The sequence below is a fragment of the Coenobita brevimanus genome, chromosome 63 (genome assembly GCF_032717465.1).
Source record: "Coenobita brevimanus isolate Jiangsu-jjx chromosome 63, ASM3271746v2, whole genome shotgun sequence".
Lineage (NCBI taxonomy): Eukaryota > Metazoa > Arthropoda > Malacostraca > Decapoda > Coenobitidae > Coenobita > Coenobita brevimanus.
Genome location: NC_137016.1, coordinates 40,003,536 through 40,018,238, shown reverse-complemented (window position 1 = coordinate 40,018,238; position 14,703 = coordinate 40,003,536). Strand labels below are relative to the sequence as shown.

General features: G+C 40.9%; 1 protein-coding gene across 1 annotated transcript; it reads left to right on the top strand.

Annotated features, from left to right (window-relative positions):
• The first annotated feature begins 2,057 nt into the window (after positions 1-2,057).
• Positions 2,058-7,490, top strand: LOC145404437 (neuralized-like protein 2). Its single transcript, XM_080275954.1, has 6 exons — positions 2,058-2,149; positions 2,417-2,610; positions 4,360-4,719; positions 4,789-4,991; positions 6,136-6,283; positions 7,369-7,490. Exons 1-6 carry the CDS (start codon positions 2,058-2,060, stop codon positions 7,488-7,490), a joined length of 1,119 nt encoding a protein of 372 aa, XP_080132080.1.
• The last annotated feature ends 7,213 nt before the right edge of the window (positions 7,491-14,703 follow it).

The window sequence follows — 14,703 nt, the reverse complement described above, 5'->3', positions numbered from 1 at the left end:
TGTATCATATTGTCTTGTTCTTTGAAATTATATGCTTATTTATTGTGTTATTAGAATATAAATGAAATTAGCCATTTAGATTGCGTGGAGGAAGGTCATGTCAACCCCTTCAGTGGGTGGATGTGTTAGAGTAGCTTAACCTTAGTGTCTCCAGACGATTTTATTCAATTCGGGTACTACCACTGTAGTGAAAGGATTCATGAAGGCAATATTAAACCCTTCCTTTCCGAAAATCGTTTTCTAAACTGAATAAAACAGTCAGGAGGTATCACGAATAAGAAAAAAGCGGCGTGGTGGTCTACCAGTACTTGGACCATCTATACAGTACGTTATTTGGGTGTAGTTTCTGTTTTATATATGTCCAACTACTGTATACTGACTTGTTTAGCATGTATAATTCTCATCTGGAGGTAAAGGTTAAGGCAGTTTTTCAAGTAAACAATATGTACCTGGTATTTTGAAACTGACATTCATGTTCAGACCATTTTAATCTAGCCAAATTAACGGGAATGAATTGGGGATGAATGTGTTTCGGGTCCAAATCAACCCATTGCTTTCTGTAGTATGCCACTGCCAACATCAACAAACATTACTTGGTGCACTTTAACAACATAAATGTTATTTCTGCAGAATTTGGATCTATCTGTCTATCTATTGCCAGACACCATAGTCCCAAAAGGGGTATGCCATAAATAAATACTCTGTAATTGTGTAAAGTGATCCATGTCATAAAATTTTTGTTATTCATTCGGGAGCTCTCTCGTTGGTTATGCATTTGACAGCAGGTAAGTTCTTCATGTATACTGCCAGCATCAGATAGTTACTGCTAGAAAAGGTTGTTAGTACCTTGGCATTTGCTGCTGTTTCTTGTTTTGCACAGATTGCAATGCTACCAATTTTTCTCTCTTTCCTATCAGACCTAAACGAAGTACTGTTTAGTTTTGCAGATAAACTTCTGCATCAGGTAGGTGGTGACATCCCCTCATTTGGTATAGTGTTGTCTCTTTCTCCCATCCTTCCTGTCTCATGTTGTTTCTCTTCTTGCTGTATCAGGTGGCTTTACACTGAGTTACAAATGTACCATAATGGTTTTCTGTAACCCAGGAATGCTGGGTGGTACCCATATAACCAGATACCAGGGTGATGCAGAGTTTACTATGATACCCCTGTTAATTGTATGGAGAGATGCAAACACAGAATCTATCCAGAAACCAAACCTTCAGACTCTTCCGTGTGCCTTACTGTGGTGAAGTGCTGTTTACCATAAGAGAACATCGGTTCACAGCATGGGATGGCCCTGCAAGGGTGGTTGCTTGCCTGTGGTTGATGGGTTTGCTTGGCAAGACAGACCGGGGTTACTCAGCACAACCAACAGTTTTTCCATCAGTTTTTTCTTTGTGGAGATGGGTTTCTGTAAGGATCAGAAAAGCCAACCCTTCTTTGTCTGCCATTTCACTGTGTCTCAGGACCTTCTTTGATTATGTATCTGGTATAGGCCAGCAATGAAGCTGATTAATGGTAACTGCATCTGTCTCATTGTTTTTGCTCTTTTTTTCTGTCCTTTCCAGCAGAGGCCATGTTTGATGTTGTGCATGTCACTTCTGAAATGAGCTTTCAAAAATTTGTCTGCTGTGCATTGTTTTTCTGCAAAGCCTCTGGTTGAGGCACCCCTTCCCTGTGACAAATTATTCTTCAGTTGATCTTTATTGCTATTAGTCATGCATGTACACTGTTGTTGGGATTTGACTGAGTAGGCGAATTTTTAGGTAGGTTACTTCTCTTACTAATGGCAGCCTCTTGTCTTCTGGTTCCTTGTACAGTATATGTGGGAATATACACACTGATTTGCACATTCTTGTTTGTACAAAGCATCCCAGAATACTGTAGGGTGGAAAACCTCCCATTTTGTCCTCAGTTTACAACTAGTTCTGTCATCCCAGCCATGTTTCATGAAATTTGTGAACAGAGATATCTGAAACACAACTTTGTTACATAATTACAGTATATATTTTTTTCAGAACATCCAATGGACCTGTGAGAGCAAGTTACCCTACATAATGGCTGAGGACAGCATGCCAGTGCTGACACGCTTCCATCCCAAGCATGGGGCAAACATTCTGCTAGTGGAGGATGGCACCGTGGCTCTCAGGTACATTCATACTCAAACACCTCTTGCCTCCTCCCCTCCCCCCATACTGTAACTGTAATTTTTAGTTGTATCTGTGTTTTCCTTGTAATACAAGCCAGATGGATTCGAATAGCACTCCACCTTGCTGTGCTCTGTGTCTACCCTTTAGTAGTACCTGCAGATCGAAGGTCAGCACTCATCACCTTGTCTTGTAAATGAGTGCATAGGCTATAACATTTGAGTGACTGACTGGCTAGATGATATGGTAATTGATTGTTTGTATTACAGGAAGGCCAGCTTTGCAAATGCTGTGACCATCTGTTCCCGTCCACTAAATCCAGGAGAGATCTTCCTGGTGGAGATTGAGAAGACCGAGCCGGGCTGGACGGGTCACATGAGGCTGGGTCTGACACAGTTGGACCCTTCTGATCCATCCATTGGTGATCTGCCACCTTACTCACTTCCAGACATGATCAACATGGGTAGGTAGTAGCTGAGAGGCCAAAAAGGTCATCTGGTACAGTATCTGAAACAGCACTAGTTTGATCCCTAGCTGGGATTGATCTGATGTCAGGCTGGGGAAAGGAGCAGTTTGAGCCATTAAATTTAATTAAAACAGACTTTATTGGGCTGCAAGACTCCTGATGTGTCTTAAGAACACTGCCTCTAATAACAAAATGCTCCAGACATTATTGTGATAGCCCTGTTATGTGTTCAATAGTGATGTCAGTTATTAATGCTGAATTGGTCGTGTGTGTACCTGGGTGGCATATAGGATTTCTGGACCTCAGGGAAAGGGCTGTCGACCATATGCCAAGAAATTGGGGGGGGGGGGGCTTAAGTATGGTACAGTAAGCCCTCACTAAGCAGGGTGGCCTGTATATTTCACTATCCTTTTGTGTTGCAGGAACAGCTCAAAGTGTTTGTGGGAGAAGCACTTCATGAAATAACTGATCAACCAGGCAGTCAGTGGGTGTAAAAGCAGACATTATCTATCTATCTGTCTGTTGCCAGACACCATAATCCCATAAAGGGTGGCCATTTGACTTTGAGTTATTTGTTGTACGGGGAGGGGCACTAACCCTCCACCAACCCGCTTGCTGACACATAAGGAGCACGTGTGGTTTGGTTATATGGTTACCACCCAGCATTGTCAATGGTTTCTTGGCTTACAAGAAACCATTTGGCTTGTCACTCAGTGTAAAGCCACCTGTAAAGGAAAGAAAAACAATAAGAAGTGACAGGAAAGATGAGAGAATTAGGAAGAGAGGAGGACAGGCACAGAAAGAGAATGATACAGGCTAAGGAAGAAGTAGGCAAGCAGACATTATGAAGAACGAAAAGGGAGGATTATGGGTGGTAGAAAATTGTGCAGGGTAAACATTGGTAACACAAACTGAGCCATTCCTACAACTCACAATGGCCATCCTCTGTTTTTGTAAGTTGCTACAGAATGTCAGTGTTTTTACATAGTCCTGGTAGTGTACTCCTAATTTTCTGGCAGAGTGCAAGAAAGGCCAGTGTCCAGAAAAATCATATTTTAGGGGAAGTAGAAGATTTTCAATCTGCTAGACTTGAATTTACTTAGGCCAGCACAATGTGTACTGTTTATTCAACCAGTGGGGATAGAGACTGGCCTTTTACCACTGAAAAGTACTCTACTTGAGAGGATGTTTTGTGGAGCATACCCAAAATTGGCCTTTCTGGATAGGCTATTGGCCCTTTGTGCATTCAGCCAGAGAATTTGGAAACCTGCAAATCAGTTTTGTAGATTGCATTGGAGCATTAATGGGCAGTTTTCTATAATTTATTTCCGGATGGCATTTTCATGATGATATTGTTAATATTTGGGATGAGTAGTTCAGATGTGACCCATTTCATTGGTCATTACTATTAGTTATTCCCCCCCCCCCCCTTTTTTTTTTTTTTTTTTTTTTTTACCCAGTGTCAAGGATAACTCAGGTGTGATGGTGGTAGATGTCTGTTACCTTTGGACTTATTTATATCAGTACATCAGATGTATGTATGACACATCCATATTGTCAGAGGTGGAAAGATGGAAATGGGGGATCTAACTGTTAGGATGTTTTATAGTGTTTGCTGGCACAATTCATTTGGAAGCCCTAGAACCCAGGTATACCGTACATAAATATGAACCTCAGAAGTTGTAGTTTTGTCTGTGTGAGTGTGTGTGTTAAGGCTATCACTTTTTTTTCTTATTTTTTTTTCAGGTAATTCCTGGATATGTGCCATCACAAAGAGCCACAATAGAATTCAGGCTGACCCAGAAGGGGAGCCAGAGGAACAGGCTGCTGCAGCTGTTGCTGCTGTTAGAGTAGCAGCTGCGGCAGAGATGGGAGTAGCTGCTGCTTTGAAGGAGAGCAGAGTAGCAGCTGCTGCTGCCACTGCTCCAGCTGCAAATGGTGGAACAGTTGGTGGGATAAGGGAGCATGGAGGGGGTGTACCAGAAGTTAGGGACAGGACACAGTCAGTAGAAGCAGAGAATCAACATAGGCAGAAGAGGTTGAATTCAGAAGGCTGTGTTACACATCCAGCAGATGGAGGAAGAGAAAGGGGATCCAACAGAGAAGGTAGTCCAGACTTGTTAGACCACAGCAGCAATAAACAGGGAAGAGGAGTGAGTAATGGTGTTGGTGGAGGGGGAGGAGGTACATCAAGGGGGCTATACTCGCTCCTGAGAGGAAACCACCTGGTGACATCACGAGGATTAGTCCCGTGCTCAGCGCTGGAACCCACGCCCTTTGAAGTTGATAAAACTACAGGCAAGATTATCAACTTGAAACGAGATAATATTCTACCTACGGACCAGGGAAGCAAGATTGGCATAATCTATCTACCCAGGGTGAGTATCGTACTTTGAAAATCCATCCAAATGAAAATGCTCAGAAATATTGCATTGCTTTGTATTAGCTGCATCTTGTAAAGAACTCTTTTATGTTATACCCAGTAGGTGTTATTGAATAATGCACAAATGTTGTAGGTTCTCTTCTTAACATTTTATTCTTATAGCTTGTAATTACAGAGCTGAACAGTTTTTAGATATTTGACAACTGCCGGTACACCTTGAAATGGGTAATGTAGGGTTGACTTTTAATTTGTGTACTGTATTCCTTCATTCTTTCCTCGTCCTTCTGCCTACGGGTGACTTTACACTCCCTCTTCTGTCTGTCTTTCCTTCATTCTTTCCTCTTCCTTCTGCCTGTGGGTAACTGTACACCGAGTGACAAGCCAAATGATTTCCAGTACACCAGGAAACCATTTACTATGCTGGGTGGTAACCATATAACCAAATTTTGGTGCCTGGTGGTTTAGTGAGTAATTATGGCGTTCCAGTCGGATTGAGCTGGTGAAGGTTTATATCCAAGGGATGGTTGGGGTTTATTGCTCACGTAATGCCACTCAGGGATGAGTGAGGCTGGTCACTGTCATCTTAAATGTCAACACCATCTTGCCTAGCCCCGGGCTCCTACGCTCCTCATTGGGCAACATAGGATTCGATAATGAATGAATGAATGAATTAGTTTTTACTTTCTAGTAATGTTTATTAATGTTTAACTGATATTGGTAATCGGGTAGGCTACTTGGATAGTGCTTTCTGGAGCTGGAGTATGTAATGAAAATAGTTTACATGTGACATTGAAGGTAGAAAGCCCTTGTAGAATTCATTCATTCATTCATTCATTGCCAGACGCCATGTATCCCAGACAGGGTGGCCAAGGGCTTAGAGTTAATTGTTTTACAGGGAGGGGCACTAATCCTCCACCAACCCCACTTGACATTATTATTATATTTCAAGTGTAAACATTATTTTTGCTAGGAGTGATTTAGCTGGTCTGAGTTGTTGTTGCCCCTTGTTCACATACCTGTGAACTTGGTGGATTACAAAAATCCTGCCACTTCAGTTGACTGGTTATTTGACACACAAACAAGGAGAGAGAAACTGAGTGGCCAAGGGTATTGATCTTATAAGATCTTTCACACTTCAGGGAGAACTGGCTGAAATGCACTACATAATCAACGGTGAGGACCAAGGGGCATTTACAAAAAAGCTTCCATACCGAGGCATGCCCTTGTATCCAGTGGTCGATGTGTATGGCACCACAAAGCAAGTCAGGATAGTCCAGCTCTATGGAGGTAAGCATAGGTTGCATATACATTTTTTTTTTTTTTTCTGCTACCAGATTATTTTATTCAACTTAGGAAAGTCTTCTCTTATTGAAGGTTTAAATTAATGCCAGAAAAGGACAGCCTACCCCAAGTGAAGATTCCACGTGGACCTTTTAATGGCTCACATGCTGCCCCATCCATACCAAAGGGAGGATGGTGGGTAGTGTTAGCACAGGGTCGTTCTCCCAGAGATACATTCTTCAATTTTTCCTGTAGAAGGCGTGTACAGTAGATACCTTATCAGAAGACCTCTGGGAGTAGCCAGTCTAAGTTGCTGATTTCCTGCAGTCCAGTGGGTTCACAACAAGATGAGCAGCACCAACAAGGCTGGTGCAGGAGAGGGACACCTTCATGTAGTGGTACAATTACAACTGGGTAGCTTCACAGCCCAGTTATATTTACTGCATGTCCCTCAACTCTTCCTTATCCCATGAAAGGATGGTGGACTGTATCAAAGGGCAACTTCAGCTTGCAGTCCACTGGGTTCTTATTCAGATGGGCCACAGCAACAGCAAAGTTCTAACTCTCCTATTTCGAATAAGATTGTCAGAAGATTACAAGAATAAAATGTAAAGGACTTTTTGAACTCTGTTTGTAGAAGCAGTTGGCCGGGGTGATGGTCTTGTGCAGATGAGAAGTTCAGATCCCAAGGAGGTAGCTGGAGGTGTTTTTTCATCCAGTGCCACTAAGGGTGTAGGTTAGCCACCTACCCTTAAATTTTCTGAACTATAGTAGCCTAACCTCAGATTCCTATGTATATATTGTACAAGATAATATTATGAGACTGGATGTTACCATTTGCTGTCATCTGTAGGTAATATAAGGCCTACTTTATGAGCATCCCCTGACTGCTTCTACTGTTGAAAGATGAAATGATATAATCTTTCATTATCTTCATTTGAATACTGGTACCATTCTTTACTCATCCTCAGATTGCAGGAGTCACCATTCATAATTAGTACACATAATCACAAATTTTTTGCTTAGCATGGTCTTTATCATTCAGGAACACATGTTGATTACCAAGCACAGAAATTTCTCATGGCACTTAGTTTCAGTGACAACCCTGAAGAGTGCCTGCCGAGACACCATCCTGAAGCATATCGTCCAGCATGGGGTGAACTCATTGCCCCTCCCCCGACAGCTCAAAGACTACCTCCTCTTTGTCATCTGAAACAGTACTGTGCCCTGGATGCCAGTAAGTATACAGTGATAAGTAGGTCAGGAGAATTTAAGTTATACAAGATCTGTTCAGAAAGCATCTGACCATAGGCTGTAAATAATAAATACCATAGCTAACCTGCAGAGCTAGGACACTAATCCCGCTCAAAGCAGGCCCCTTCTGATTTGACATGCTGTAGCCCAGCGTTCTTTCTGCTGCCTGAAACATTTTTCAATGTCGTTTTTTGGTATCTCATGCAGGGGCATTGTTGCATTCATCATGGTCTCTTCTCTCAGATGAACGTTGCTCAAGACATGTTGGAATGTGCAAGCTGCAATTGAGACTTTTTGAAGACTGTCATCATTGGATATGAGACTTGGGTGTAAAGGTGCAACCCAGAAACTTAAGTGCAGTTGTCCCAGTGGAAGCATGCAGGGTCACCTCGGTCAAAAAAAGCACAACAGGTCCGCAGCAGTGTGAAATGCTCCCCCCCCCCTTTACCGTGCTGTTGTGCATCAGGAATACGCATCAAAAGGTCAGACTGTCAACAGACATTACTACTACTACGTTATCTGTCACCTTTGTGATAATTTGGCAGAAGAGACCAGACCTATGAAAAGCAGAAAGTTGGAAGCAGCACCAGGACAACACCCCTGCCTATTCTTCTCAACTGATTCAGGAGTTTTTGGCCAAGCACATCATCCTGCAGGTCCCGCAGGCTCCCTGCTCACCAGATGTGGCTCCGTACGACTTTTGGTTATTCCCCAAGCTCAAAATTCTGCTGAAGGGTACCCCATTTGAGACGAGAAGAGATTATGACGAATGCGACAAAGCATCTGCAGGAGATACCGAAAACCAACTTTGAAAAATGTTTCAGGTTCATCAGAAATATGAACCCAGTGGAGTGCAGGCTGAAGTTGTCTTCCTACAATGCACCATCCTTTTTCAAGGAGTAAGGAGATAACTGCGGGACATTTGTATATCCTAATTGGGCAGTGGAGCCGCCCAGATAGGTCTATGCCACCTTGTGAAGGCTTCCCTTTCCAGTGCCTACATCATACATTAATGCTGTGGTTTAGTTATGAAGTATGAACGTTTATCATAGCTCCTGTCTCATGTATCTTATGATGTGCATATCAGTTTACCCATTCCAGCTGAATATGTCTGTTTTGTGAGGCAAAGTGTATTCGAACAAATGGGAGTTCATGTAATTTTAAATCTCTTGGTTGAAATTCATATATTTCCTGACAGTTGTAAGGGAGGTGGGGATGACACTTACTAGAGCCACCTTCACATGACTTGACACTGAGTTCGAAGCCAAATGTTTTGTTGTAGCCCAGGAAATCATTTACTGCATGGAATTGCAGCCACATAATGAAAATACAGTAGATGCTTGGTGGTTTAGTGGATAAAGGTGCTCCAGCTGGCTGTGGTCCATGAAGGTTTACTTCCAAGGAATGGTTGGGTTTTAATACTACCCAGGGAAGAGCTACTGGTCTCCCTCAGCTTCAGTGTCAGGACTAAGTGGCCTAGTCCTGAACCTCTACATTCCTTTTGGGGCAGTAAAGGATTGAATGATTGCTAGACATTCAGTATTCAGATAACTTACGACTTAGGTTTCAAGTGTTATGTAATGTTTATCTTTACTTTCAGATTGCACGCTAGATATATGGTAGATAGATAATGTATGATTTTGGTTTCAAGTTTAACTCATGTATTTTATCTTTACTTCCAGATTGCACATATGGACAACCTTTCAGCAGCATCAGTAAGGTATAAGTGATATTTAGTGGAGGGTTGAGGGAAGGACTTATCGCCACACTTGAATGCTGTGGCGTCATCCTCTGTCAGCCCTCTTACTCGCACTGATCCTTAAACACTAAGAAGGTACCATGTGAAATTTCTTGGTAGTTTTTTAGGGTTGCTTAAAAGAGATAATTTATTGCCATTAATTATAATTCAGAAAATACTACTCAAAATATCATGATAGTTTTTTTTTAGATCTGTTTGGAATTACGGTATAATGGTCCCTACTAGGAAGGTACCACTTGAAATGTCGTGGTAACTTTATTTTTTGTCTTTATTTTTTATTATGAAGGTTCCAGTTGAAGTAAAGCTATTATGTTGAGATCTATGCAAAAGAGGGAATACTGTATGTTCTTTTTATCAAATGAATTTTGACTAGCCTGCTTATACATGCAACATTACCCTCTCACATATGATATACACATATGTATATTTACAGCAGGCTGAAGTTATCCAACATATGGTAAGAAACTGAACCATATCCAAGGCTGAACACAGAGGACTGTCATGACTCAAGTGTCCTTCCTGCCCTCTGTGACTGAGCCATGGCAGAGTCCAAGTTCACCCTGTTCACACAAAGATTAATGTCACATGATAATATTTAGGTGTCACTGGCAAAATGTTGCTGTGACCAAAATTTTACGTAATTCTGGAAGGCCCAGATGTAGCCAGAATACCTGTACAGTATATTCTTTTTGAAGTTGCTGGCACTATAGTTCTGTGCAGTAGTTGCTATTTAACTTACTTAAGGACTACTTTCTGAGGTCACTGCTATGTTGACAAAGTGCAAAGGGTGGTGGGGAAGCTCAGTCCCAGTGGCTCGACATGGCACAAATGGGATGTAATATCTGTGATACAAATGTTTTTACCTTCCCCTGCCACCCATGGCGTGAAGAGTTGGATGCGTGTGTCATTATTTTATTTCAGAATTTACGTCTGTTTTACCACAGGCTATCATAGAGATGAGTTTTGCATCGAGAGGTAGTGCGGTCCTCAGAAAAGATGCTTTGTGCAGTGGAAGAGAGAATCATAATTTTATACTAGCGAGAAAATGGTTTTGGTGAGATTATTGATTATATTTTCTACCTAAGCACATGTAAAGAAACAAGCATATCTAGAGATTAACTGTTAAGGAAGTTTTGGCAAAGGGAATTTTGCAAGTGTTTTGATATCTGGTCACCATGTTGATGTGAAACTTTAATGAATTGTTGAAAGATACAGAAATGCATAAGTAAAATTGTAGGTAACTAAGGAGCGTATCATGCAGCTCTGTTTGAGTGTGTTGACAGTTGGCACCTTTAAAGCAGACAGCTTCTATTTACAAAGGTATATTTATTGCAGCTGATATTGTGTGTTGTTTACTCAGAGTTTGTATCATAAATGAATTGCTTTTTGTCATCATTATAATCTGTATTAGCCCATTCAAGACAACAGTAATGTACATAATCCCAAGCTGTTGGCATGCTTCATAATGCCGCATAATGTAGTAATGCCTACTGTATTGTGCTCATTTACACATTTGTAGATAACTTCACATGTGTCATCAATCATCATAATTTATTCTCTACTTGAAACACACTCCGGTAGACTCCAACAAAGTTTAAGCAGATGTATATACTGTACTGTACTCCCATAGGGGAAGGAGTAATCTCTCACCACATCTTTGTGCAATGAGAGCTTGTAAGTTCTCATTACATAAAGCTAAGGTGAGAGAATTGCTGAAGGAAGAGATGTGATGAAAAAGTAAGAGAATCAGGCATGGAAAAATTAACCTTGAGACATTTTTACCAAAACCATCACGTGTGCAACAGAGTTGTAGGGGGGTCCCAAGAAGCAGAAAGGCATCAGAATTGACGATGATAATAACTCCTAAACTGGGAGTTAGAAACTTGAAATATAAGTTACTTTGTTGTAGTCTATCTATCTATCTATCGCCAGACGCCATAATCCCGCAAGAGGTGGCCATTTGACTTTGAGTTATTTGTTTTATGGGGAGGGGCACTAATCCTCCACCAACCCACTTGTTGACACGTAGGGAGCACGTATGGTTTGGTTATATGGTTACCACCCAGCGTAGTAAATGGTTTCTTGGCTTACAAGAAACCATTTGGCTTGTCATTCAATGTAAAGCCACATGTAAAGGAAAGTAAAGCAATAAGAAGTGACAGGAAAGATGGGAGAAATATGAAGAGAGGAGGGCAGACACAGAAAAAGAATGATAAAGGCTAAGGAAGAAGTAGGCAGCTCTACATCAAGTGAGTGGATGATGGTCGCCACTTGTTGTAGTACTTTTTTTTATTTTAATAGATATATAGCATTCAAGTTGTTAAATAGGAGTGCCTGTAGTTAATTGTCAAGATAAGTGACTAATCATCATAATCATCATCCTGGCCTCCATTTCCTACCTAAGAATGGATTGAGGTCGGGTCCAGAGATTAGAAAGAGACATGCGAAAGTTAGAGAACAGTTAATAGTATGCCAGGTGAAATGGGCAGCACAGTCATTCACATTATTGTATACTTCACTCAGTACTTGTATAGTCCACCACCTTATCACCATTTCCACGAGTACCCCAGCCTAGGTGCTGTACTGCATCGCTGTCAGTATAGTAACTGAGGCTGTTGAATCTAATGACCAATTTTTAGATTTTATTCTTGCTACCTCCAAGAAATTTAATTAAACTTATATAGTATCTCTGAGTGTTATTGTAGGCTTTGTTTAACCCCCTCCAGTTCAAGGAGGCTGTGATCAGTTGAGTGATTAAATAAAGATAGCAAGAATGCAAGGAAATACCAGTATACGTCTTATTAGTAGCAGGAGTAGTTACAGCCCCAGATTAATCTAAAACATGAACTCAGTTGTCTGCAGAATGATTTACCCTTTTGTAACACACCATGCTCCTTTGTTGGATAGGGAGGGGAATGAGGTATACTTGTATAACCAGGTAGCTCCACTGCCCAGTCATGATGCTACTGAAGGCAACCCGCACCAGAACCGTCTTGGTAATGAAAGGGCCACACAACATTCAGATTTGTTTTGGGTGTGTTTAGATGTGTTTTAAGCTTTTTGGAGTCTACTGTGTATTCACCCCCTCAGTCCTGTGATGTATTTGTTCATTTTAGTCATGCTGCCACGGAACAGTTTTATACTACTTGGAAAGGACCTTTAGTTGTCCACGTGTTAGATGATACATCCAACTGCCACGAGAGAGAGGGAGAGAATCACAGTCAGAATAAAGTCATCTGGAGCTAGCAAGAAGATTCTGTAGAATGTGTCATTGGATTGAGGGGAATAATTTAGCCTAGCATCACTTTATTCATGTACATTTTTGGAGCACTGGTTATTGCCTCTGAATTCCCAGCAACTTACTAATGCAGCTGTTGGCATAATTTATTTAAGTCCTTTGAATGAGAGTGCATTATTGTTATCCATCCATCCATCATCTAATCCTATGTTGCCCCATGAGGAGCGTAGGAGCCTTGGGCGAGGCAAGTTGGTCCTGACATTTAAGATGAGGGTCATTATTTATTTTTTGCAACACCGAGTATTTGAATCAACTAGGAAAGACCTGATGTATTGAGAGGGTTATTGGAGGCTGTATCTAACCCCCTCCAACTCAGAAAGTCTCCGCAAATTCAGACCCCTCCATCTCAGAAAGTCTTCCCAATTCCAAATAAAATAATCTGTTAGTAGCAAGAATTAAACATACGTGACTTCCTAGGGATGGAAGGGTTAACTGTTCTCCAGAGGCATTGCCAGTTGCTTCAGTAAAAATGATTTCTAAAATAAATGTCTACCGACTGTTTCCATTACAGCAAGTCTTGGTTGTATGCCACCAACATTATATTCATTTTTGCTGGTAATTCCTCAGTAAATTGCAGAAATATTGCCACTTAAAATTTTCATTACCATCGTACAGCCATAAGCAAAATTTCACAGACATTTCTTTTCTTGGCTTTCATTGAAAGGTGTTACATGAAGTATTTTTATCATCATCATCATGATCATCTGGACCTCCTTTCCCACCCTAGGGCAGGGTGAGGAGCAGCAACATCCAGACAGCCCAAGTTTGCCCAAACCAATGGGCCACACTTCCATGCACTCATCATCCAAGCCCTCAGAGTCCTAGCATTATCTGATATGCCAAAAAACTTTCACCACGTTGTGTAGCTTCACATAAACATATCCGATAGAAATATGATATGAATATGAAGTACACAGCAAAAGATTTGAGAAGGAATGATAATCTTTGTGGTTTGAAAAGATCTGAGGAATATGGAAGGCAGGACTTAGTGCAGGCAAAGGACTGTTGGAGAACTTTTACTTTTAGCAGTAACTACAAGCTGATTAGCCAGTTCCCCCAGTTTATAGCATGAAATGAATGAAAAAGTTGTGATATTTTGAAATCATCCCTGACGTTTAACAACAGCTGCCTGACAGAAGGTTTCCGAACCATTGTATCATGTTTGTAGGAAGATTCCAAAAGTATCTCACTCACAGTAGAAAACCACTAATGCCTTCATCTTCTGTCTGGAAACATTTTATAGGTTTATTCTCTTGACCTCCAGATGATTTTCTTCAGCTTAAGGAAGCCCAGAAATGGCAATGGAGTTAATGAAAGATATATTTAACTCCTTCCATCTCAGAAAGTGTATCCCAAGTTAGATTAATTTATCTGGAGGTAGCAAGCATGAAAATAATGTATACATTAGATTGAAATAAAGTGTACCACCATATGGAAGGGGTTAAGTTTGAACAGAGGATTCCTGGTTATGACTATTAAACTCATCCCAGAATTACAACAAGGACTGTCTCTATCCCACATACATGACCTCTAGATTATGCTTGCAACTGGGCTTTGTAGCTTTGCAGCATTTGAAGAGATAGAAGGGGTACTTATTGACTGGAGTGGAGGTAGCTGGCAAGGGAAGCAAATTTCATCATCATCTTCCTTGTCATTGTCATTATCATCATCATCACCCTGAGCTTTTTTCCCACCTGAGGATGGGTGAGGAAGTAGAAGTGTGGTAGCATAAGGGAGGAGAAGGCAATGATCCATAGTTCATTTGCACATAAAGCTCAAATTACTTTATTCCTTAGACTGGGTAAAAAGTAGGGGATTTAAACTGATATATATATATATCCCCCTCATGTGTGTTTCTTTGTATTTTGTTTAAATATCATTATTATTTTTGTATATATAGCTATATCTTCTGTGTGTGTTAATTGTGTTTGTATATAACTTGTTCAGCCCTCGTCTGTCTTACCATGTCCTTGCTATTTCTAGATGATTTTATTGAGCTCAGGAGTGAATTTTTAGATCATTTTTCTGGCGACAAGAAGAAAGTATACATGATATATATTTCTTTGGCTGAAGGAGCTAATTTGTTGATTCTCTTACATTTTTTTTTTTTTCTCC